Here is a 22,876-nt window from a genome sequence, read left to right on the forward strand (position 1 = left end):
GCACAAAGCATAAAACTGAAGCAGCCCGTGATCCACGGGGGGTGTATAGGCAGAAGGGGAGGGGCCTTACACTTTTTAGTGTAATACTTTGTGTGGCCTCCGGAGGCAGTAGCTATACACCCAATCGTCTGGGTCTCCCAATGGAGCGCCGAAGAAATACCCCCACAAGACGCGCCGTATACCGGGAGCACCCCACAAGACCTGCCGTATATCGGGAACACCCCAGAAGACCTGTGTATACCGGGAACACTCCACAAGACCTGCCATATACCGGGAACAGCCCACAAGACCTGCTGCTCTGTCCTGATCTCTACTCTTGCACATTTCCATACCGTAAGATATGAGCGGGCACTACCATGCTCGGGTAATTGTGACTCGTAATGAGCATTTGGATGCTCGGACGGGCTTGACTTGTGTACCCGATTATAATGGAAATCAATGGGGGACTCGACAATATTTCCGGAAGATCTTCTGGAAAAACGGTCAAGTTCCCCATTGACATCCATTATATCCGGTTCAAGCATCCGACTCCTCGTTTCGAGTACCCAGCACCCGAGCATGGCAGTGCTCGCTCATCCATACTGACTTCGTATCCCACCCCTGACGGGCGCCATTGTCACCAGATACTCAAGTTTTCTTTAAACTCACCTTTATTTATACAATTCTAAACATACACATACATATATATATATAATGATCTGTACAATGGACACAAGAGGGAAAAATTAATACAGGGGATCCCCTGAGCGCGCCTCATCACCGGACACCCCCGAGGGCAGGTAAGTGCAGGTCCACGTCTGGCAGATGTGATCTGATCTACTGCTCATCCTTTGCGGTCTTCATCCTTGTGCTCCAGTCACACCCAGAGCTGCACTCAAAATTGTACCTGTTGTTCTTCTAGACCCAATTTTGGATGCACAGACTCAGATGTCGCTGATCCAGCAGCAAATGTCAGGTGAGGAGTACGAAACTTTTTTTTTTTTTTTTAATTTCAATGCAGCTTTGGCTGTGACTAGAGTAGACAAGAAGGGAAGGAAGCAACATAACTTGCAACTATTAAGTGAATGGTATCAGAGGTGACCCCAGTGTAACGCGCCCCAGTCCGGTTCCTCCGCTCCGTATTGGCTTTGCTTAAATTATACTGGTTGGTAACGATTGAGGAGGAGGAGGATGACCGCCACCGTCTCCAAGTCCGCCGTCTGCTCCAAGACGGAAATGGTCTCCGTTGATGCCGACCCTCGGGGGGATGCCGGTGTTGTCCTTCGTCTACTTCCAAATGCAGAAATATGGCGACGTCCTCCGGGACAGTTCCACCACTGACCACGGTCATAAAGGGGGCGCTCTGACCACAGCCACAGAGGAACGTCCACATCACATCCAGCACAGAAGACACTTAACTTCACAGCTATAAAAAAGGGGGTAATGGATATATATGGCTAGCAAAAAGTGATAAAGTGCTAATGGGCTAGCGCCTGTAAAAAAAAAAAAAAAATGGAGGCAAAGTTAATATTGTCCTGATCGGGGTCTGGGTTTAATAAATACTTGTGTTTTTCCCCCATGAAATAGTGAGTCGGGAGCATTTTCATTGTGTCGTCCCTCTGTTACACCTCCTGGAAATGTATGAATGCGCTGGGCGTGTCCTCATGGGCGTGTCCTCATGGGCGTATAGCGTTACGCCCAATTGACAATGACAACTCTGATTGGACAGATTGCTGGTTCACACCCCTCCAACCAAAGGAGCGGTAACACCCCTCCCACCAGGAGGAACGGTAACACCCCTCCCACCAGGAGGAACGGTAACACCCCTCCCACCAGGAGGAACGGTAACACCCCTCCCACCAGGAGGAACGGTAACACCCCTCCCACCAGGAGGAACGGTAACACCCCTCCCACCAGGAGGAACGGTAACACCCCTCCCACCAGGAGGAACGGTAACACCCCTCCCACCAGGAGGAACGGTAACACCCCTCCCACCAGGAGGAACTGTAACACCCCTCCCACCAGGAGGAACGGTAACACCCCTCCCACCAGAGGAACGGTAACACCCCTCCCACCAGGAGGAACGGTAACACCCCTACAACCAGGAGGAACGGTAACACCCCTCCAACCAGGAGGAATGGTAACACCCCTCCCACCAGGAGGAACGGTAACACCCCTCCCACCAGAGGAACGGTAACACCCCTCCCACCAGGAGGAACGGTAACACCCCTCCCACCAGAGGGAACGGTAACACCCCTCCCACCAGAGGGAACGGTAACACCCCTCCCACCAGAGGGAACGGTAACACCCCTCCCACCAGAGGAACGGTAACACCCAGCGAGTAAAAGGTCCAGCAGCCATATTGGTAGTCCATAGCAGCCGAATCATAGCCCTGCACACCTCCTCCTGTCTGCCTCTCTTTTGAGTAGACGGCGTGGCGCCATATCTGGAGCATGTGCCTCACCGCAACAATGACGTTTAAGCAGAATTCAAGCCAGTGATGCTGGCAGATGATTGGAATTTCCAGGAAGAGTTACAGAGCGACGTTACAATTCAAAGTTCCAGGGTGGACCGGGCTGATCTTCTTTCAAAAAAAGACAAAAAAGAGGGGCATAAAAGTGGATATAGAACATTTTTTCGGGGCGGAGGAGCGAGGATAGAAGTCATTGTCTTCTAACAGGAGGAGCAATCGCGCCGTACAATAGGAGACAATCGCTGTAATAAAAAATTGATAGTAAAACATTCTAAAAAAAATGGCAGCGCTTAATGCTGAAGCCCCGGCTGTCCGTCCTGCGTGCCAGCGCCGCGCCTGCCAGGGACACACTCAACTAAATGAATGTCACCCAGACTTATGCCATCGGCCGCTGATTATGGATCCTAATCCGCATTGTCCAGATTTCTTGCAGTTTCCGGGCACCGCACGCGTCCGGCCTCCATGATGAACCTCGCTGTGTGCACGAGATGGCAGTGAATGTGGGGGAAAGTAAAAACCGAAAGAGAGAATATAAAAAAAAAACCAACAACACATAAAGCACCGACCGACAAATGTCAGAAGAGATTTTACTTCAAAGCTGCAGTTCTCTGGAGGCAACACACAGGTACGGGGGGCGCTGTATCCCCGCACGAGGCTCCGGCAGGGGGTTAGGAGCGGCCCATCAACCTGCTGACATTGGCTAGCAATTGTATGTGTTCCACTGAGCTCATGTTAAAATTGCGCGTGAAGGGGACAACCTGCGGGGAGAAGAGAGTCAGTGTAAAGCAGGGGGGAGGATACTGTATGAAGATATTTTTACAATATACATTACGTTTATGGTGATATAAATGTAACAAAAAAAAGTCAAGTTATCCTGTATTATACTCCAGAGCTGCACTCACTATTCAGCTTGTGCAGTCACTGTGAACATACATTACTCATCCTGTGTTACATGCTGTATTATACTCCAGAGCTGCACTCACTATTCTGCTGGTGCAGTCACTGTGTACATACATTACATTACTGATCTGGAGTTACATCCCGTATTATACTCCAGAGCTGCACTCACTATTCTGCTGGTACAGTCACTGTGAACATACATTACTCATCCTGTGTTACATCCCGTATTATACTACAGAGCTGCACTCACTATTCTGCTGGTGCAGTCACTGTGTACATACATTACATTACTGATCTGGAGTTACATCCCGTATTATACTCCAGAGCTGCACTCACTATTCTGCTGGTACACTCACTGTGAACATACATTACTCATCCTGTGTTACATGCTGTATTATACTCCAGAGCTGCACTCACTATTCTGCTGGTGCAGTCACTGTGTACATATACTACATTCCTGATCCCGAGTTATAGACTGTATTATACTCCAGAGCTGCACTCACTATTCTGCTGGTGCAGTCACTGTGTACATACATTACTGATCCTGTGTTACCTCCTGTATTATGCTCCAGAGCTGCACTCACTATTCTGCTGGTGCAGTCACTGTGTACATACATTACTGATCCTGTGTTACCTCCTGTATTATGCTCCAGAGCTGCACTCACTATTCTGCTGGTGCAGTCACGGTGTACATACATTACTGATCCTGAGTTACCTCCTGTATTATACTCCAGAGCTGCACTCACTATTCTGCTGGTGCAGTCACTGTGTACATACATTACATTACTGATCCTGAGTTACCTCCTGTATTATATTCCAGAGCTGCACTCACTATTCTGCTGGAGCAGTCACTGTGTACATACATTACATTACTCATCCTGAGTTACCTCCTGTATTATACTCCAGAGCTGCACTCACTATTCTGCTGGTGCAGTCACTGTGTACATACATTACTGATCCTGAGTTACCTCCTGTATTATGCTCCAGAGCTGCACTCACTATTCTGCTGGTGCAGTCACTGTGTACATACATTACATTACTGATCCTGAGTTACCTCCTGTATTATACTCCAGAGCTGCACTCACTATTCTGCTGGTGCAGTCACTGTCCCCATGATAGTCCTGTGGAATACATAATGGTCCTGGATACTTCTGCTCTTACCTTCATCTCCAGGCAGCTGGCGAGAGTTCCTGACCAAGGAAGTCTGAAATAATAAGGAATATACATCAGCCTCTGTTCCCGCAGTTCTTACGCTCAGTCCCATCTTGACATTTAAACCCCCCTGAGCCTGAAGTCCCTACACTGAGTATACGCATGGCGAGAGTGCCCTCTAGAGGCGAAGACCATATCACCTCTGTATCCAGCTCTTGGCCCTTTTTCTTTTACCATTTACAGGGTGACAATCCTTTCTTATTTGCTCCATTAACCCTCAGAAAATAGACAATATTGTGTCCATCCGCTGTAATCTGTGGGAAAAGTGTTTATATTCCCTGCAGCGCCACCACAGGAAGAATGCAGAACTGCACCATGCTGCAATCACCAGGCTGCCTGTGTCCGGCCTGGACTGGACGTGTCGGGTCCTCCAGAGCAGGAGACGCTCTTTGAGGCCAAATATTGATTCTCCGCTACTCACTCAAAATTTCCCCAATAAGATGTGTGAAAATACATTTTTTTTTCTCTAAACCAGACCGCCCCTTTAAGGCTTCCTGACGGCGGCACAGAGATAAGTGAAGACTTACTGCGCCATGTTCTTTAAGATAAAATCGATCAAACAGAAGCCGACTGATCGCACGCCCTCGATGGAATGTAGAAGAAACACGGGCAAGAGGTGCGACACGTAATTTGGTCCTCGGTTTATTAGTCTGAAAGAAACGGGAGAAGATGTGACAATGAAAAGAAGGGAATTTTGTTACTTACCGTAAATTCCTTTTCTTCTAGCTCCAATTGGGAGACCCAGACGATTGGGTGTATAGCTACTGCCTCCGGAGGCCACACAAAGTATTACACTAAAAAGTGTAAGGCCCCTCCCCTTCTGCCTATACACCCCCCGTGGGATCACGGGCTGCTTCAGTTTTAGTGCAAAAGCAAGAAGGAGGAAAGCCAATAACTGGTTAAACAAATTCAATCCGAAGGAACATCGGAGAACTGAAACCATTCAACATGAACAACATGTGTACCCGAACAACCAAAAATCCCGAAGGAACAGGGGCGGGTGCTGGGTCTCCCAATTGGAGCTAGAAGAAAAGGAATTTACGGTAAGTAACAAAATTCCCTTCTTCTTCGGCGCTCCATTGGGAGACCCAGACGATTGGGACGTCCAAAAGCAGTCCCTGGGTGGGTAAATTAATACCTCAAGTTTGGACTGTAAAAACAGCCCTTCCCTACATGGGGGCAACCGCCGCCTGCAGGACTCTTCTACTTAGGCTGGCATCCGCCTAAGCGTAGGCATGGACCTGATAACGCTTGGTGAAGGCGTGCAGACTCGCCCAGGTAGCTGCCTGCTACACCTGCTGAGCCGTAGCCTGGTGCCGTAATGCCCAGGACGCACCCACGGCTCTGGTAGAATGGGCCTTCAGCCCTGATGGAACCGGAAGCCCAGCAGAACGGTAGGCTTCAAGGATTGGTTCCTTGATCCATCGAGCCAGGGTGGATTTGGCAGCCTGCGACCCCTTGCGCTGACCAGTGACAAGGACAAAGAGTGCATCCGATCGGCGCAGGGGCGTCGTGCGGGAAATGTAGATTCTGAGTGCTCTTCACCAGGATCCAACAATGCAAATCCATTTCATATCGATGAAATGGATAAGAACAAAAGGAAGGTAAGGAGATATCCTGATTGTGATGAAAAGGGGATACCACCTTAGGGAGAAACTCCGGAATCGGGCGCAGCACTACCTTGTCTTGGTGAAGCACCAGGAAGGGAGCTTTGGATAACCGCGCTGCTAGCTCGGACACTCTCCGAAGAGACGTGACCGCTACCAGAAGGGCCACTTTCTGTGAAAGTGGAGAAAGTGAAACATCCCTCAGAGGCCCGCAGGGCGGCTTCTGGAGAGCAATTAGTACCCTGTTCAGATCCCATGGGTCTAACGGCCTCAGTACGGAGGGACAATGTGACAAACCCCCTGCAGGAACGTGCGTACCTGAGGAAGTGGTGCTAGGCGCTTCTGAAAGAATACAGACAGCGCTGGAACTTGTCCTTTAAGGGAGCCGAGCAACAAACCTGTTTCCCAACCCGATTGCAGGAAGGAAAGAAAAGTAGTAGGCAATGCAAATGGCCAGGGAGACACTCCCTGAGCAGAGCCCTAAGGTAAGAATATCTTCCACGTACAGTGGTAGATCTTGGCAGACGTCGGCTTCCTAGCCCGCCACATGGTGGCAATGACGTCATGAGATAATCCTGAAGACGCTAGGATCCAGGACTCAATGGCCACCCAGTCAGGTTCAGGGCCGTAGGATTCAGATAGAAAACGGCCCTTGGGACAGTAAGTTTGGCCGGTCTGGTAGTGCCCACGGCTGGCCGACTGTGAGATGCCACAGATCCGGGTACCACGACCTCCTCTGCCAGTCTGGGGCGACGAGGATGGCGCGGCGGCAATCGGAGCTGATCTTGCGTAGCACTCTGGGCAACAGTGCCAGAGGGGGAAACACATAGGGTCGCTGGAACTGCGACCCATCCTGAACTAAGGCGCCTGCCGCCAGAGCTCGTTGATCGTAAGACCACACCATGAAACTCGTGACCTTAGTGTTGTGCCTAGACGCCATTAGGTCGACGTCCGGCCTCCCCCGAAGGCCCCAGATTTCCTGAAACCCGTCCGGGTGCAGAGACCATTCCCCTGCGTCCATACCCTGGCGACTGAGGAAGTCTGCTTCCCAGTTTTCTACGCCCGGGATGTGAACTGCGGATATGGTGGATGCTCTGTCTTCCACCCACATCAGAGTCCGCCGGACTTCTTGGGAGGCTTGCCGACTGCGTATTCTGCCTTGGTGGTTGATGTATGCTACCGCTGTGGAGTTGTCCGACTGAACTCGGATCTGTTTGCATTCCAGCCGCTGCTGGAAGGCTTGCAGGGCAAGATACACTGCTTAGATTTCCAGAACATTGATCTGAAGGGTGGACTCCTGCTGAGTCCACGTACCCTGAGCCCTGTGGTGGAGAAAGACTATTCTCCACCCTGACAGACTCACGTCTGTCGTGACCACCGTCCAGGATGGGGGTAGGAAGGACCTTCCTTTTGACAATGAGGTGGGAAGAAGTCACCACTGAAGAGAGTCCTTGACCGTCTGAGAAAGGGAGACGTTACTGTCTAGGGACGTCGACTTCCCATCGCTTTGGCGGAGAATGTCCCATTGAAGTGGACGCAGATGAAACTGCGCGAAAGGGACTGCCTCCATTGCTGCTACCATCTTCGCTAGGAAGTGCATGAGGCGTCTTAAGGTGTGTGACTGGCCTTGAAGGAGAGACTGCACCCCCGTCTGTAGTGAACGCTGTTTGTCCAGCGGAAGCTTCACTATCGCTGAGAGAGTATAGAACTCTATGCCAAGATATGTCAGTGATTGGGTCGGTGTCAGATTTAACCTTGAAAAGTTGATGATCCACCCAAAACTCTGGAGAGTCTCCAGCGCAACGTTCAGGCTGCGTTGGCATGCCTCTTGAGAGGGTGCGTTGACAAGTAGATCGTCCAAGTAAGGGATCACAGAGTGACCCTGAGAGTGCAGGACTGCTACCACTGCAGCCATGACCTTGGTGAAAACCCGTGGGGCTGTCGCCAGACCTAAGGGCAGGTCTACGAACTGAAGATGCTCGTTTTCTATAACGAATCGCAGCAAACGCTGGTGCTCTGGAGCAATCGGCACGTGGAGATAAGCATCCTGATGTCTCTTGATGCTAGGAAATCTCCTTGAGACCTTGAGGCAATGACGGAGCGGAGGGATTCCATCCGGAACCGCCTGGTTTACACTGCTTTTTGAGCAGTTTTAGGTCTAGAACGGAACGGAAGAGCCGTCCTTTTTTGGCACCACAACCCGATTGGAGTAAAAACCGTGATCTTGTTCCTGAAGAGGAACCGGGATTATCACTCCTTCTGCCTGCAGAAGAGCATCGGCTCGGTCGAGAGGTGGGGAAGTTCTGAAGAATCGAGCCGGAGGACGAGAACAAAGCTCTATCCTGTACACGTGAGACAAAATGTGTCTCACCCACCGGTCTTTGACCTGTGGCAGCTAAATGCCGCCAAAGCGGGAGAGTCTGCCACCGACCGCGGATGCGGAGAGAGAGAGAGAGAGAGAGAGAGAGAGGGCTGAAAGTCATGAGGAAACCGCCTTGGTAGCGGTTCCTCCGGCTGCCTTCTTTGGTCGTGATTGAGTCCGCCAGGAGTCTGAGCCCCTCTGAGCCTTTTGAGTCCTTTTGGACTAGGAAAATTGGGACCAGCCCGAGCCTGGAAAGGACCGAAACGTCGACTGTCCTTCCTTGGGTTTTGTTTGATCTGGGCTGGTGTAAGGAAGAATCCTTACCCTTGGCCTGTTTAATGATTTCATCCAATCACTCAGCCAACAGTCTGTCACCAGATAATGGCAAACTGGTTAAGCCCTGTTTGGAAGCAGGAGCTGCCTTCCATTCCCTTAACCCCAAGGGTCTGCGCAAAACCACGGAGTTGGCGTATGCCACCGGCGTACGGCTCGTAGAGTCCAGGACAGCATGAATAGCGTAAGTCGCAATGCATGCGAGGTTAAGGACGCCACCTGCGGCACAGATGTACGTGTGACAGTGTCTATCTGCGCAAGACCAGCTGAAATAGCTTGGAGTGCCCATACGGCTGCGAATGCCGGAGCAAACGACACGCCGATAGCTTCACAGACAGATTTCAACCAGAGGTCCATCTGTCTGTCAATGGCATCTTTAAGTGAAGTCCCATCTTCCACTGCAACTATGGAGGATGGCGCGGCGGAGAAAAGCTTGTCTGGATAAGCGTAGCGTTTCTGGACTGCTCCTCTGAGTCAGAGAGGCCCAAAAAGTACTGAATTTACGCTTGGGATACCTGAAAAGGAATTTCTCCTGCTGAAGCTGCCTCCTCCACTGGAGGGGCTGAGGGGGAAATATCCACCAGTGTATTGATGGGCGCTATGAGATCATTCACCATGGCGTCCCATTAGGAGCATCCAGAATGAAAGCGGTCTCAGGATCAGAAACCTGACCAGCTACCTCATCATACAGAGAATCCTCTCGCTGAGACCCTGACCAGTGTGTGAAGTCGAGGGTCTCTCCCAGCGAGCTCGCTTAGGCTGTCTGGGACTGTCGTCCGTGTCAGAGCCTTCAGTCTGGGATGTATGGGACCCCCTTGGAGCACGGATTAGTTCCAACTGAGGGAGACCGGGGAGCCTTGATTCAACAATGCCCTTGGTCTGAGTCACCGCCTTGGACTGCAAAGTTGCTAGAATTTTGTTCATAGTCCAAGACATTTTATCAGCAAAAAAAAAACTGCAAACTCTGTCCTCTGGACAGTTTCAGAGGTGGCCCTCTCTGGGCCACCACTAGCAGAGACTCTACCCATTAGGGGTTAGTGGAACCTGCCGGTAAAACAGCCTCACGTGTGGTACAGACAGCATAGAAAACCTGTGCCTTGGCCCCCTTGCTCTATGCTGACGACATGCTGTTGTCTCCTCAGAGCTATCTAGGGGTATACCGCCAAGAAGCGACCGTACAGCCACAAGTCTCAGCCGCGCCGCAGCCTCCAGCGCGGCAGTTTCCCACAGATAAACTCACTCAGCTAAGCTGCAGTGAGTATAGTCCAAGCGCGCAGCGCTGTTGTCATCGGCGCACTAACACGCCCAGCAATGCTGGCGTGTGTCTGTGTATGGTCTTGCAAATATAAGTACAAGGATAAAGTACACAAAAAAACACTGTGGCAATAGTGGGGTCAGCACCAAGGTGCTGCTTACCGCCCGCATAAGCGGGTAAGTGGTCGCCAGAATCCCTTTGCTGGGTCTCCCAGAGCCTGTGTCCGTTCTCCAGCTTAGATTGCCTGCAGGAATGGCTGCCGGCGTCCTGTGAAGAGGGGCGGGCCGTGGGCGTGCCCCAGACAAGAGCGGGAAACTGGCGTCCCCTTGTGCCCAGTGAGAGGGCTGGAGTATGTAAATAAGACTCCAGCCCTCGGCGCTGATCATTGTACAGCGTCTCGCCCCTTCCCTGACTGGCAGGGTTGGGGGCGGGAACGAAACGTAACTAGGCCGCAAAAGCCGGGGACTAGATTTATAAGCGCTGCCGTCGTAAAAGCGCGGCAGCGCGAAAGTCCCCGGCGCACCACAAGTCTCAGCCGCGCCTCCAGCAGCGGCTGGCGCGGTAGTTCCCGACACATAAACTCACTCAGCTAAGCTGCAGTGAGTAAAGACCAAGCGCGCAGCGCTACTGTCCCCGGCGCACTAACACACCCAGCAACGCTGGAGTGTGTCTGTGCATAGACTGTACGGGGACACAGAGTACCTTAACGTTGCAGGGCCTGTCCCTGACGATACTCCGCTCCATTCCAGCAAGATCTCGGGGTCTGTGGATGGAGCCCGGCCTCAGAGCCTGGAGGCCGGTAAGATCCCACTTCACCAGAGCCCTTCAGGGGGATGGGGAAGGAAAACAGCATGTGGGCTCCAGCCTCCGTACCCGCAATGGGTACCTCAACCTTAACAAACACCCGACAAAAGTGGGGTGAGAAGGGAGCATGCTGGGGGCCCTAGTATGGGCCCTCTTTTCTTCCATCCGACATAGTCAGCAGCTGCTGCTGACTAAAACAGTGGAGCTATGCGTGGATGTCTGACCTCCTTCGCACAAAGCATAAAACTGAAGCAGCCCGTGATCCCACGGGGGGTGTATAGGCAGAAGGGGAGGGGCCTTACACTTTTTAGTGTAATACTTTGTGTGGCCTCCGGAGGCAGTAGCTATACACCCAATCGTCTGGGTCTCCCAATGGAGCGCCGAAGAAAAAGAGAATTTTGTTACTTACGGTAAATTCTTTTTCTTATAGTTCCGTCATGGGAGACCCAGACCATGGGTGTATAGCTACCGCCTCCGGAGGACACACAAAGTTACTACACTCAAAACGTGTAGCTCCTCCCTCCTAGCATATACACCCCCTGGTAGCCAGTCCTAGCCAGTTTAGTGCAAAAGCTGAAGGAGGACATCCACCCACAAGAAGAGACAGAGTAAAATCCGGAAGAACCGGAACCTCTGTCTACAACAATAACAGCCGGTGAAGACACACGGAACAAGAAACCTGCCAACAGGCAATAGGGAGGGTGCTGGGTCTCCCATGACGGAACTATAAGAAAAAGAATTTACGGTAAGTAACAAAATTCTCTTTTTCTTTATCGTTCCTATGGGAGACCCAGACCATGGGACGTTCAAAAGCAGTCCATGGGTGGGAATAAACAGACAACTGAGAAGCAGGCAAACCAACTTCACAAATGGGCGACAGACGCCTGAAGATGCGTCTGCCCAAGCCTGCGTCTGCCAAAGCAAGAGCATGCCTTGGATAGAGCTTCGAAAAAGTATGCAGACTAATTCGAGCTGCAGTCTGACAGACCTACTGAGCCGTAGCCTGGTGCCTGAAAGCCCAAAAGGCACCGACAGGTCTGATCAAATGTGCTCTGATCCCCGGCGGGGAAGGCACTTGAATACACTTGTAGGCCTCGGAAATGGCCGACCTAAGCCAACGAACCAGGGTCGGCTTAGATGCCGAGAGACCGCTACGCTGACTAGCAGTCAGTACCAGAGAGAGGTGCACCGCCTAATAACGGCGGTGCGAGACACATAGATCCGGGGCGCCCGCACCAGATCCAGGATATGCAACGCTTCCTCAAAGCGATGAACAGGAGCCGAACAAAAGGAAGGCAGGAAAATTGCCACGGATAAGGTGGAGCAGTAACCACCTTAGGGAAAAAAGTCCGGAGTCGGACGGAGACCACCTTGTCTTGATGCAAAAGACCAAAAAAGGGGGTGACTCAGAGAGAGTGCAGCCAGAACTCCCTGGCGGGAAATTCTAGCCACCAGAAAGACTACTTTCTGTGAAAGATGAAACAAAGAAACCTCCCTAAGAGGCGCAAGGGGGGGTTTCCGGGAACCGGGAGGACCGGATTAAGGTCCCAGGGCTCCATAGGCCGCCGGAAAGGCGGAATGATGTGAGATGCGCCCTTAAAGGAGCGCACCGGAGCCAGCCGGACGATACGCCGCTGGCACATACTGACAGAGCCGAGACCTGTCCCTTAATGAGGGATAGTCCTAGCTGTAAACCGGACTGTGGAAGGGACAGGAGGGTCGGCAAGGCTAAAAAGGTCCAAGGACACTTTGGGGCTCGAGTCATAGCGGAGATGACTTCAGGAAGGATACCAGAAGTCGCCAAGATCCAGGACTCAATAGCTACGCCGTCAATCTGAGAATCCAGAATTCTGACGGAAAAAAATGACCTTTTGAGAAAAGGTCTGGACGGTCCGGAAGATGCCATGGCAACCCAACGGACAGAAGGAGCAGGTCAGGGTACCAAGCCTGCCTGGGTCCGTCTGGAGTAAGAGAATGACCCGACGGCCCCCTTTACTGATCTTGCGCAGGACTCTGGGCAAGAGGTAGAGACGAAGCTGGGATCAAACATGAACCAGTGTGTCTACCGCAAAACCTGAGGATTGTGGACCACGGTTGGACAGCTGAAATAGTCTGCCTCGCAGTTTTGACATCTAGGATGTGGGCTGCGGATACGGTGGACTAGGAGTCCCTTGTCCACTGAAGAATGTTGAGGCGCCAAGATTGCCAGGCGGCTGAGTGTCCCGCCCTGGAAGTTGATGTAGGAAAACGCTGTCACGTTGTCCGACTGGACTCGAATGTGCCTAGCCGCCAACAGATGGTGAAGGCTTAGAGAGCTAGAAATACAGCTCTGATTTCCAGCCCATTGATCCAGAGGGCTGATTCGGACAGAGTCCAAGCACCCTGCGCTCCACGGTGGAGATATACTGCTCCCAAGGCGGAAAGACCAGCTCCCTGGTGAGGGTCACCCGGGACGGGACCAGGAAGTCCCTGAGACAGAGTGGCCGAAACCACCACTGAAAACGAGCCCCTGGTCAGTGGCAAAGCCACCACCCCGTGGAAGGAGGGAGTTCGCGTGTACAGAGGAAAACATCCAGTCTCAGAGGACGCAGGAGAAACTGGGCAAGGAATCGCTTCCATTGACGCCACCGTCTGACCAGCACCTGTATTTGGTGTCTGATAGAACGACGTCGACCGCCAGCGGAGGGACTACTGATCGACTAAGAGCAGCTTTACAAGAGCCGACAGAGTCTCGAATTGCGTCCCTGAGAACCTCTGGTTCGAAGTCAGAGTGGACTTGAACAGAATGACAAGCCACCCGAATAGGTTAGAGTGGCGAGAGTAAGCGAAGTACTCTGCTAAGAGTCTGCACTGGATGAAGCCCCGAGAAGAAGGCCGTCCAGGGCAAACGATCACTGCCAATCCCTAGGGGTGCAGGACCCTAATCACAGCAGCCCCAATGAGAATACTCGAGGGGCCGTGGCTAACCCCAAGGGAAGAGCCACGAATTGGACCACTCCGACGGCAAAACGTAGTCAACGCTGGTGTGAAACTGCGATTGACCCCTGCAGAAAAGCATCTCTGATGCCGATGGCTGCTAGGGAATCTCCTTGGGTTCTTGATTGATCCGGTGAAAAAACACACGGAACAAGACCGAGACTCCATGTGAACACGCCACACCTGACCATGCTTGAAAAGCTAAAGATCCAGGTCGGAAGGCACCGCCCTCTTCGGGGACTAGAAGTAGATTTAAACAAAAATCTCAGAACCGTTCCCAGTCGGGAACCGGTACAATTACTCCATTGGCCTACAAGAAATGCCACGGCCTGTGAGAAGGCGGCGGCCTTGGAGCCGGGAGGAGGGGACAGAAAAAATCTGTTTGGCGGGTGGACAGAATTCCATCCTGTAGCCATGGGAGATATAATCCCGCCCCCACTGAACGGAGACGTGTTAGAACCATACGTCGCCAAGTGGAGGGAGCCTGCCACCGACCAGGAGGAGGTTGGCGTGGCTAGATAGCTCGGAGGAAGCTGACTAAGTGGCAGCATCTCCTGCGGTCTTCTGAAGACGCAGCTTCAAGCCAATTGGTTCTATGAACCTAGGCCGAGCTAGAGGACGATCAGATGGAGGAACGGAAACCACCGAAACCTCAACTGATTCCTGCCCTGGACAGGTTCCCTGGTTTAGGTTTGTGGCAAGGAAGAACTCTCCCCGCCAAGAGCTTCCTAAATTTCATCCAGTTGGTTCCGAAGAGACTGGTCCCACCAAAGGGGAGCCCAGCAAGGAACCTCTATAGAGGCATCTGCCTTCCATTTCCGAAGCCACAGGAGCCTGCGGATAGCGAGGAAGTAGCCAAGACCACCGCCGTGCGGTGTCCAGCATGGCAGACCTGGCAGAGGATGAAAGGACTGAAGTCTGGAAGTTCAGGCAACAGTCTTGGGCATAGAGTCCCTGTGAGGGAAAGCATCTCCTCTGAGGAGCCATCAGCCACTGACGTAACGGTCCGGGCTGAGCCACCTGAGGTGAATGAGCCCACCTTTTGACCACCATTGGTGGACAGGGGAAACACAGTCCTCAGAATCACGCTTCATGGGAAGCGACTGTCAGAGCGGACCCTGGGCTGGTCACAGGGCCTGAAAACTGGAGTGGTTAAGGAACACACATTGTGTTCACCTAGATAAGGTAACTCCGGCGGATTGAGGTCCAGTACAAAATTAATGTACCGTGGGATCCTTATAGAGGTGCAGTCAGCCACTGATACAACTATCCGGGCTGAAAGTCTAGACACCGGAGTGGCCACCCCTGGCGAATGAGTACACTCCTTGACCACCTCTGATGGGAGGGGGAGACAGGCAGCAGAACCCCGCTGTGGGATCTGCAGGACAGGCTGTGGGCTTGGACGCAGCGGGCTGAAAACTGGAGTGGTTAAGGAACACACTCCTCGTCCTGTTAAAGGTATACTGATGCCTTTCTGCCAGCGGGGAATACTCCCCTGATACAGGCGGATGGAGGTCCAGTACAAGTATAATGGACGCAATCCAATCATTCGCATCCGCGTCACCTACGGACGGATCAAAGTACCTAAAGTAGCATCCGCTGGTAGAGACATCCTCCTCGTCCAGTGAGTCAGCTCGTAATCGGAGCTGCGGGACGGGGAGGACAGGGGACCCTACGTCTCCCTGTCAGGAGGACGAGGTCTGTGAGCTTTGCTGAGCGAGCAGAAAACGCCCTGAGAAGGGGGCTGCATGCTCAGCAGATGCCGGGACAGCCGACCTCTGGAAAAAAGATTCCCCCAGGGGTCAGCCACCGAAACCGGAGCAGCTGGAGGGACCATGAATGAGCCTCCAAGCTGAGGGGCCACAGTGGTTATGAGCTCGGTACAGCCGTACGAGACTACCAGCAGTGGATAATAAAAACAGCCTGCAGCCTCGCTCTGTGAGACATGCTGCAGAGGTGGGGGGCTCTGTCTAGAATGTCTAGAATACCCAAGACAGGGGTTCAGCCTGGGGAGACTCCAGGCTGAGGTACCACCACATAAGAACCATTACAGTGTGGGTCTGTGCCGGTTCAGGCAATATGAGCTTACATGCAGAACATGTAGTATACAGCCTTGGAGCTTTGCTCCTAGTGTGAGACATGCTGCTGAGGAGGAGGTTCTATAATAAAGAATTAACTCCTTCAGAATGCCCTGATAGTGTATAAAAGTGCACAACCAGAGGTTGTGACTTATCAGGCCGCTATTATGAGTGCCCCCCGGGTTCCAAGCCTGGACCCCCAGCCAGATATCCACTCCCTCTGCACTGCAGAGCAGCCAGCGCCGACCAGTGTACTAAGCACGCTGAGAAAATGGCGCCAGAGTGAGGGGGGGGGCCGGGGGTTAACCCAGGAGCGGGAATCGGAGGGCTAAGGAGATGCACAGGGGAGGGAATCATCTCCTCAAAAAGGAGTGTCCTCCCCTGTGCAGAGCGGCCGGCGCTGCAGTGTCCCCCTGCATGACTGACATGCAGAAGAACGAAACGAAACTAGGCCGCGGCTGAAGCCGGGGCCTAGAGTTATGCATGCGGCCGACAATCAGGCATCATCGGCGCGGTACTCAGTAAAAACCGTGGAACCGGCCGGAAACACAGTAAAAAGCAGCATTATTAAAGCAAATCACTGTCCCCTCCAATAAAAAGTGCCCCACATTGCAGAAAAGACCCTCTGAATAACGTCTCTATACTTAGCTTTGAGACGCAGGGTCCAGTCCCTGGGTGGGGTGGGGGTTCAGTGCTCCGTCCAGCAGGGTCCTGCCAAAGGGCTGCGGATGGAGGCCGGTCTCCTGCAAGGCAGTGAGAACCGTGTTGGCTCTAACTTCAAGCCAGAGCCCCAGCATGGGATGGTGAAGGAGCGCGGCATGAAGGGCTCTTGCCCTGAATCAACCTTAACAGCACCGCCGCCAGGGGGGTGTGAAGGGACATGCCGGGGGTCCAGTGGACCCGCTTTTCTTCCAAATCTTTAGAAAGAAGGGAATTTTGTTACTTACCGTAAATTCCTTTTCTTCTAGCTCCAATTGGGAGACCCAGACGATTGGGTGTATAGCTACTGCCTCCGGAGGCCACACAAAGTATTACACTAAAAAGTGTAAGGCCCCTCCCCTTCTGCATATACACCCCCCGTGGATCACGGGCTGCTTCAGTTTTAGTGCAAAAGCAAGAAGGAGGAAAGCCAATAACTGGTTAAACAATTCAATCCGAAGGAACATCGGAGAACTGAAACCATTCAACATGAACAACATGTGTACCCGAACAACCAAAAAATCCCGAAGGAACAGGGGCGGGTGCTGGGTCTCCCAATTGGAGCTAGAAGAAAAGGAATTTACGGTAAGTAACAAAATTCCCTTCTTCTTCGGCGCTCCATTGGGAGACCCAGACGATTGGGACGTCCAAAAGCAGTCCCTGGGTGGGTAAATTAATACCTCAAGTTTGGACTGTAAAAACAGCCCTTCCCTACATGGAGGCAACCGCCGCCTGCAGGACTCTTCTACTTAGGCTGGCATCCGCCTAAGCGTAGGCATGCACCTGATAACGCTTGGTGAAGGTGTGCAGACTCGCCCAGGTAGCCGCCTGGCACACCTGCTGAGCCGTAGCCTGGTGCCGTAATGTCCAGGACGCACCCACGGCTCTGGTAGAATGGGCCTTCAGCCCTGATGGAACCGGAAGCCCAGCAGAACGGTAGGCTTCAAGAATTGGTTCCTTGATCCATCGAGCCAGGGTGGATTTGGAAGCCTGCGACCCTTTGCGCTGACCAGCGACAAGTACAAAGGGTGCATCCGAGCGGCGCAGGGGCGCCGTGCGGGGAATGTAGATTCTGAGCGCTCTCATCAGATCCAACAAATACAAATCCAATTCATATCGATGAACTAGATGAGGACAAAAGGAAGGTAAGGAGATATTCTGACTGAGATGAAAAGGGGGATACCACCTTAGGGAGAAACCCCGGAATCAGGCGCAGCACTACCTTGTCTTGGTGAAACACCAAGAAGGGAGCTTTGGATAACCGCGCTGCGAGCTCGGACACTCTCTGAAGAGACGTGACCGCTACCAAAAAGGCCACTTTCTGTGAAAGTCGAGAAAGTGAAACATCCCTCAGAGGCTCAAAGGGCGGCTCCTGGAGAGCAATTAGTACCCTGTTCAGATCCCATGGGTCTAACAGCCTCTTGTACGGAGGGACAATGTGACAAACCCCCTGCAGGAACGTGCGTACCTGAGGAAGTCGCCCTATGCGCTTCTGAAAGAATACAGACAGCGCTGGGACTCGTCCGTTAAGGGAGCCGAGCGACAAACGTTTTCCCAAACCAGATTGCAGGAAGGAAGGAAAAGTAGGCAATGCAAATGTCCAGGGAGACACTCCCTGAGCAGAGCACTAAGAGAAGAATATCTTCCACGTCTTGTGGTGGATCTCGGCAGACGTCGGCTTCCTAGCCCGTCTCATGGTGACAATGACGTCTTGAGATAATCCTGAAGACGCTAGGATCCAGGACTCAATAGCCACAAGTCAGGTTCAGGGCTGTAGAATTCAGATGGAAAAAACGGCCCTTGGGACAGCAAGTCTGGCCGGTCTGGTAGTGCCCACGGTTGGCCGACCGTGAGATGCCACAGATGCAGGTACCACGACCTCCTCGGCCAGTCTGGGGCGACGAGGATGGCGCGGCGGCAATCGGAGCTGATCTTGCGTAGCCCTCTGGGAAACAGTGTCAGAGGGGGAAACACATAGGGTAGCTGGAACTGCGACCAATCCTGAACTAAGGCGCCTGCCGCCAGAGCTCTTTGATCGTGAGACCGCGCCATGAAAATCGGGCCCTTGTTGTTGTGCCGAGACGCCATTAGGTCGACGTCCGGCCTCCCCCAGCGGCTACAGATTTCTTGAGACCCGTCCGGGTGCAGAGACCATTCCCCTGCGTCCATGCCCTGGCGACTGAGGAAGTCTGCTTCCCAGTTTTCTACGCCCGGGATGTAAACTGCGGATATGGCGTATGCTCTGTCTTCCACCCTCATCAGAAGCCGCCGGACTTCCTGGGAGGCTTGCCGACTGCGTGTTCCGCCTTGGTAGTTGATGTATGCCACCGCTGCGAAGTTGTCCGACTGAATTCGGATCTGTTTGCCTTCCAGCCTCTGCTGGAAGGCTTGCAGGGCAAGATACCCTGCCCAGATTTCCAGAACATTGATCTGAGGGGTGGACTCCTCTGAAGAGAGTCCTTGCCCGTCTGAGAAAGGGGTACGTTCCTGTCTAGGGACGTTGACTTCCCATCCCATTGGCGAAGAATGTCCTATAGAAGTGGACGCAGATGAAACTGCGCGAAAAGGACTGCCTCTGCATGAGGCGTCTTAAGGGGTGTGACTGGCCTTGAAGGAGAGACTGCACCCCCGTCTGTAGTGAACGCTGTATGTCCAGCGGGAGCTGCACTATCGCTGAGAGAGTGTGAAGCTCCATGCCAAGATATGTCAGTGATTGGGTAGGTGTCAGATTTAACTTTGAAAAGTTTATGATCCACCCGAAACTCTGGAGAGTCTCCAGCGCCACGTTCAGGCTGTGTTGGCATGCCTCTTGAGAGGGTGCCTTGACAAGTAGATCGTCCAAGTAAGGGATCACAGAGTGACCCTGAGAGTGCAGGACTACTCCCACTGCTGCCATGAACTTGTGAAAAGCCGTGGGACTGTCGCCAGACCGAAGGGCAGGGCTACGAACTGAAGATGCTCGTCTTCAATAACGAATCGTAGCCAACACCGGTGCTCTGGAGCAATCGGCACGTGGAGATAAGCATCCTGATGTCTATTGACGCTAGGAAATCTCCTTGAGATATGGAGGCAATGACGGAGCGGAGGGATTCCATCCGGAACCGCCTGGTTTTCACGTGCTTGTTGAGCAGGTTTAGGTCCAAAACGGAACGGAAGAGCCGTCGTTTTTTGGTACCACAACCAGATTGGAGTAAAAACCGTATCTTGTTCCTGAGGAGGAACAGGGATTACCACTCCTTCTGCCTGCAGAAGAGCATCGGCTCGGTCGGGAGGCGAGGAAGTTCTGAAAATCTAGTCGGAGGACGAGAACAGAACTCTATCCTGTACACGTGAGACAAAATGTCTCTCACCCACCGGTCTTTGACCTGTGGCAGCTAAATGTTGCCAAAGCGGGAGAGTCTGCCACCGACCGCGGATGCGGAGAGAGAGAGCTGAACGTCATGAGGAAACCGCCTTGGTAGCGGTTCCTCCGGCTGCCTTCCTTGGGCGTGATTGAGCCTGCCAGGAATCTGCGCCTCTCTGAGCTTTTTGAGTCCTTTTGGACGAGGACAATTGGGACCTGCCCGAGCCTGGGAAGGACCGAAACCTCGACTGTCCCTTCCTCTGTTGTGTTGTTTGATCTGGGCTGGTGTAAGGAAGAGTCCTTACCCTTGGACTGTTTAATGATTTCATCCAATCGCTCACCAAACAGTCTGTCACCAGATAACGGCAAACTGGTTAAGCACTTTTTTGGAAGCAGAATCTGCTTTCCATTCCCTCAACCACAAGGTTCTGCGTAAAACCACGGAGTTGGCGGACGCCACTGACGTACGGCTCGTAGAGTGCAGGACAGCATTAATAGCGTAAGTCGCAATGCAGACATTGCGAGGTTAAGGACGCCATCTGCGGCACAGATGTACATGTGACAGTGTCCACGTGCGCAAGACCAGCTGAAAAAGCTTGGAATGCCCATACGGCTGCGAATGCCGGAGCAACCGACACGCCAATAGCTTCATAGACAGAATTCTACCAGAGGACCATCTGTCTGTCAATGCCATCTTTAAGTGAAGTCCCATCTTCCACTGCAACCATGGATGTAGCCGCAAGCCTGGAGATAGGGGAATCCACCTTTGGACACTGGGTCCAGCGCTTGACCACGTCAGGGAGAAAAAAGGATAACGTGTATCCTTAATACGATTGGAGAACGCTTATCTGGATAAGTGTGGTGTTTCCGGATTGCTTCTCTGAAGTCAGAGTGGCCAGAAAAGTACTCAATATACGCTTGAGATACTGAAAAGGGATTTCTCCTGCTGTGAAGCTGACTCCTCCACCGGAGGAGCTGAGGGAGAAATATCCAACATTCCCTTGATGGACGCTAGAAGATCATTCACTATGGCGTCACCATCCGGAGTATCCGGATTGAGAGCGGTCTCAGAATCAGAGTCCTGATCAGCTACGTCTGCCTCATCATACAGAGAGTCCTGCTGGGACCCTAACCAGTGATGAAGCCGAGTGCCGCTCCCAGCGAGCTCGCTTAGACTGTCTGGGACTGTCGTCCGTGTCAGAGCCTGCGCCCTGGGATGCATGGGACCCCCCCGGAGCACTGATTTGTTCCAAATGAGGGCGTATCAACATTGCCCATGGTCCGTCTGGACTGCAAAGTCTCTAAGATGTTATTCACAGTCACAGACCTATCAGCCGCAACTGCAACTCCGTCCCTGTCCCTGGACAGGGTTCACAAGTGGTTCCTTTAGCCACCTCTAGCAGAGACCCCGGCTGACCAAGTGCTACAGGGGAGCATTGCACACAATGGGGACAGTGGAACCTGCCGTGTGGAACAGTATCACGTGCCGTACAAGCAGCATAGAAAGCCTGTGCCTTGGCACCCTTTCTTTTTTGCTGCTGTTGTCTAGCCATCTAGAAGCATTAGCCAAGAATAGCGACCGTACAGTGCAATGTATAGCATACAAGCAGAAAGTACAAATGAACACTTCAGCACATGCAATACAAGCAGCATAGAAAGCCTGTGCCTTAGCACCCTTGCTTTCTTGCTGCTGTTGTCCAGCCATCTAGGAGTATATAGCCAAGAATAGCGACCGTACAGTACAATGTATAGCATACCAGCATAAAGTACAAATGAACACTTCAGCACATGCAATACAAGCAGCCTAGAAAGCCTGTGCCGTAGCACCCTTGCTGCTGCTGTAGTCTAGCCATCTAGGCATAAAGTACAAATGGCATTAGTGGGGTCAGCACTTCAGGTGCTGCTTACCGCCCGCCCAAAGGCGGGTGTGTGGTCGCCCGATCCTGTGACTGGTTGCCCAGAGCTTGTCTCCCTTCTCCAGCCCAGACTGCGTGCAGGAATGGCTGCCGGCGTCTTGTGAAGAGGGGCGGGCCGTGGGCGTGCCCCAGACAAGAGCGGGAAACTGGCGTCCCACTGCCAGTGAAGGGGGCTGGAGAATGCAAAGCAGACTCCAGCTCTCGGCGCTGACTGTCTGTACAGCGTCCCGCCCTTCCCCTGACTGGCAGGGCTGGGGGCGGGAACGAAGTGAAAACTAGGCCGCAAAGCCGGGGACTCGAGTAATAAGCGCGGCCGTCCTATGTGCACGGCCAGCGCGGAAGTCCCCGGCGCACCACAAGTCCCAGCCGCGCCACAGTGTAAAACACCCCGCAGCGGCCGGCGCGGCAGTTTCTAACACATAAATTCACTCAGCTAAGCTGCAGTGAATAATAGCACAAGCGCTCCGCGCTGTTGTCCCCGGCGCACTAGCACTCCCAGCAATGCTGGTGTGTGTGTGCGCGATGTGTACGGGGACACAGAGTACCTTAATGTAGCAGGGCCTGTCCCTGACGATACCCAGCTCCATATCCAGCAGGTTCTCCGGGTCTGTGGATGGAGCCCGGTCTCAGTGCCTGGAGACCGGTAAGATCCCACTTCACCCAGAGCCCCGAGGGGGGATGGGGAAGGAAAACAGCATGTGGGCTCCAGCCTCCGTACCCGCAATGGGTACCTCAACCTTAACAAACACCCGACAAAAGTGGGGTGAGAAGGGAGCATGCTGGGGGCCCTAGTATGGGCCCTCTTTTCTTCCATCCGACATAGTCAGCAGCTGCTGCTGACTAAAAACAGTGGAGCTATGCGTGGATGTCTGACCTCCTTCGCACAAAGCATAAAACTGAAGCAGCCCGTGATCCACGGGGGGTGTATATGCAGAAGGG

General features: G+C 52.8%; 1 protein-coding gene across 1 annotated transcript in view; it reads right to left on the minus strand.

The window, feature by feature from the left end:
* Positions 1 to 2,056: 2,056 nt before the first annotated feature.
* LOC142245545 (uncharacterized) overlaps positions 2,057 to 22,876 on the minus strand; it is a 120,925-nt gene continuing 100,105 nt past the window's right edge. The window contains exons 18-20 of the mRNA XM_075318328.1: positions 5,092 to 5,214; positions 4,514 to 4,556; positions 2,057 to 3,210 (exon numbers count right to left, since the gene is read on the minus strand). Of these exons, the coding sequence (XP_075174443.1) occupies positions 3,121 to 3,210; positions 4,514 to 4,556; positions 5,092 to 5,214 (256 nt within the window). The 3' untranslated portion in view covers positions 2,057 to 3,120. The remainder of the gene's footprint in view (positions 3,211 to 4,513; positions 4,557 to 5,091; positions 5,215 to 22,876) is intronic.

The sequence above is a fragment of the Anomaloglossus baeobatrachus genome, chromosome 7, assembly GCF_048569485.1.
Source record: "Anomaloglossus baeobatrachus isolate aAnoBae1 chromosome 7, aAnoBae1.hap1, whole genome shotgun sequence".
NCBI lineage: Eukaryota > Metazoa > Chordata > Amphibia > Anura > Aromobatidae > Anomaloglossus > Anomaloglossus baeobatrachus.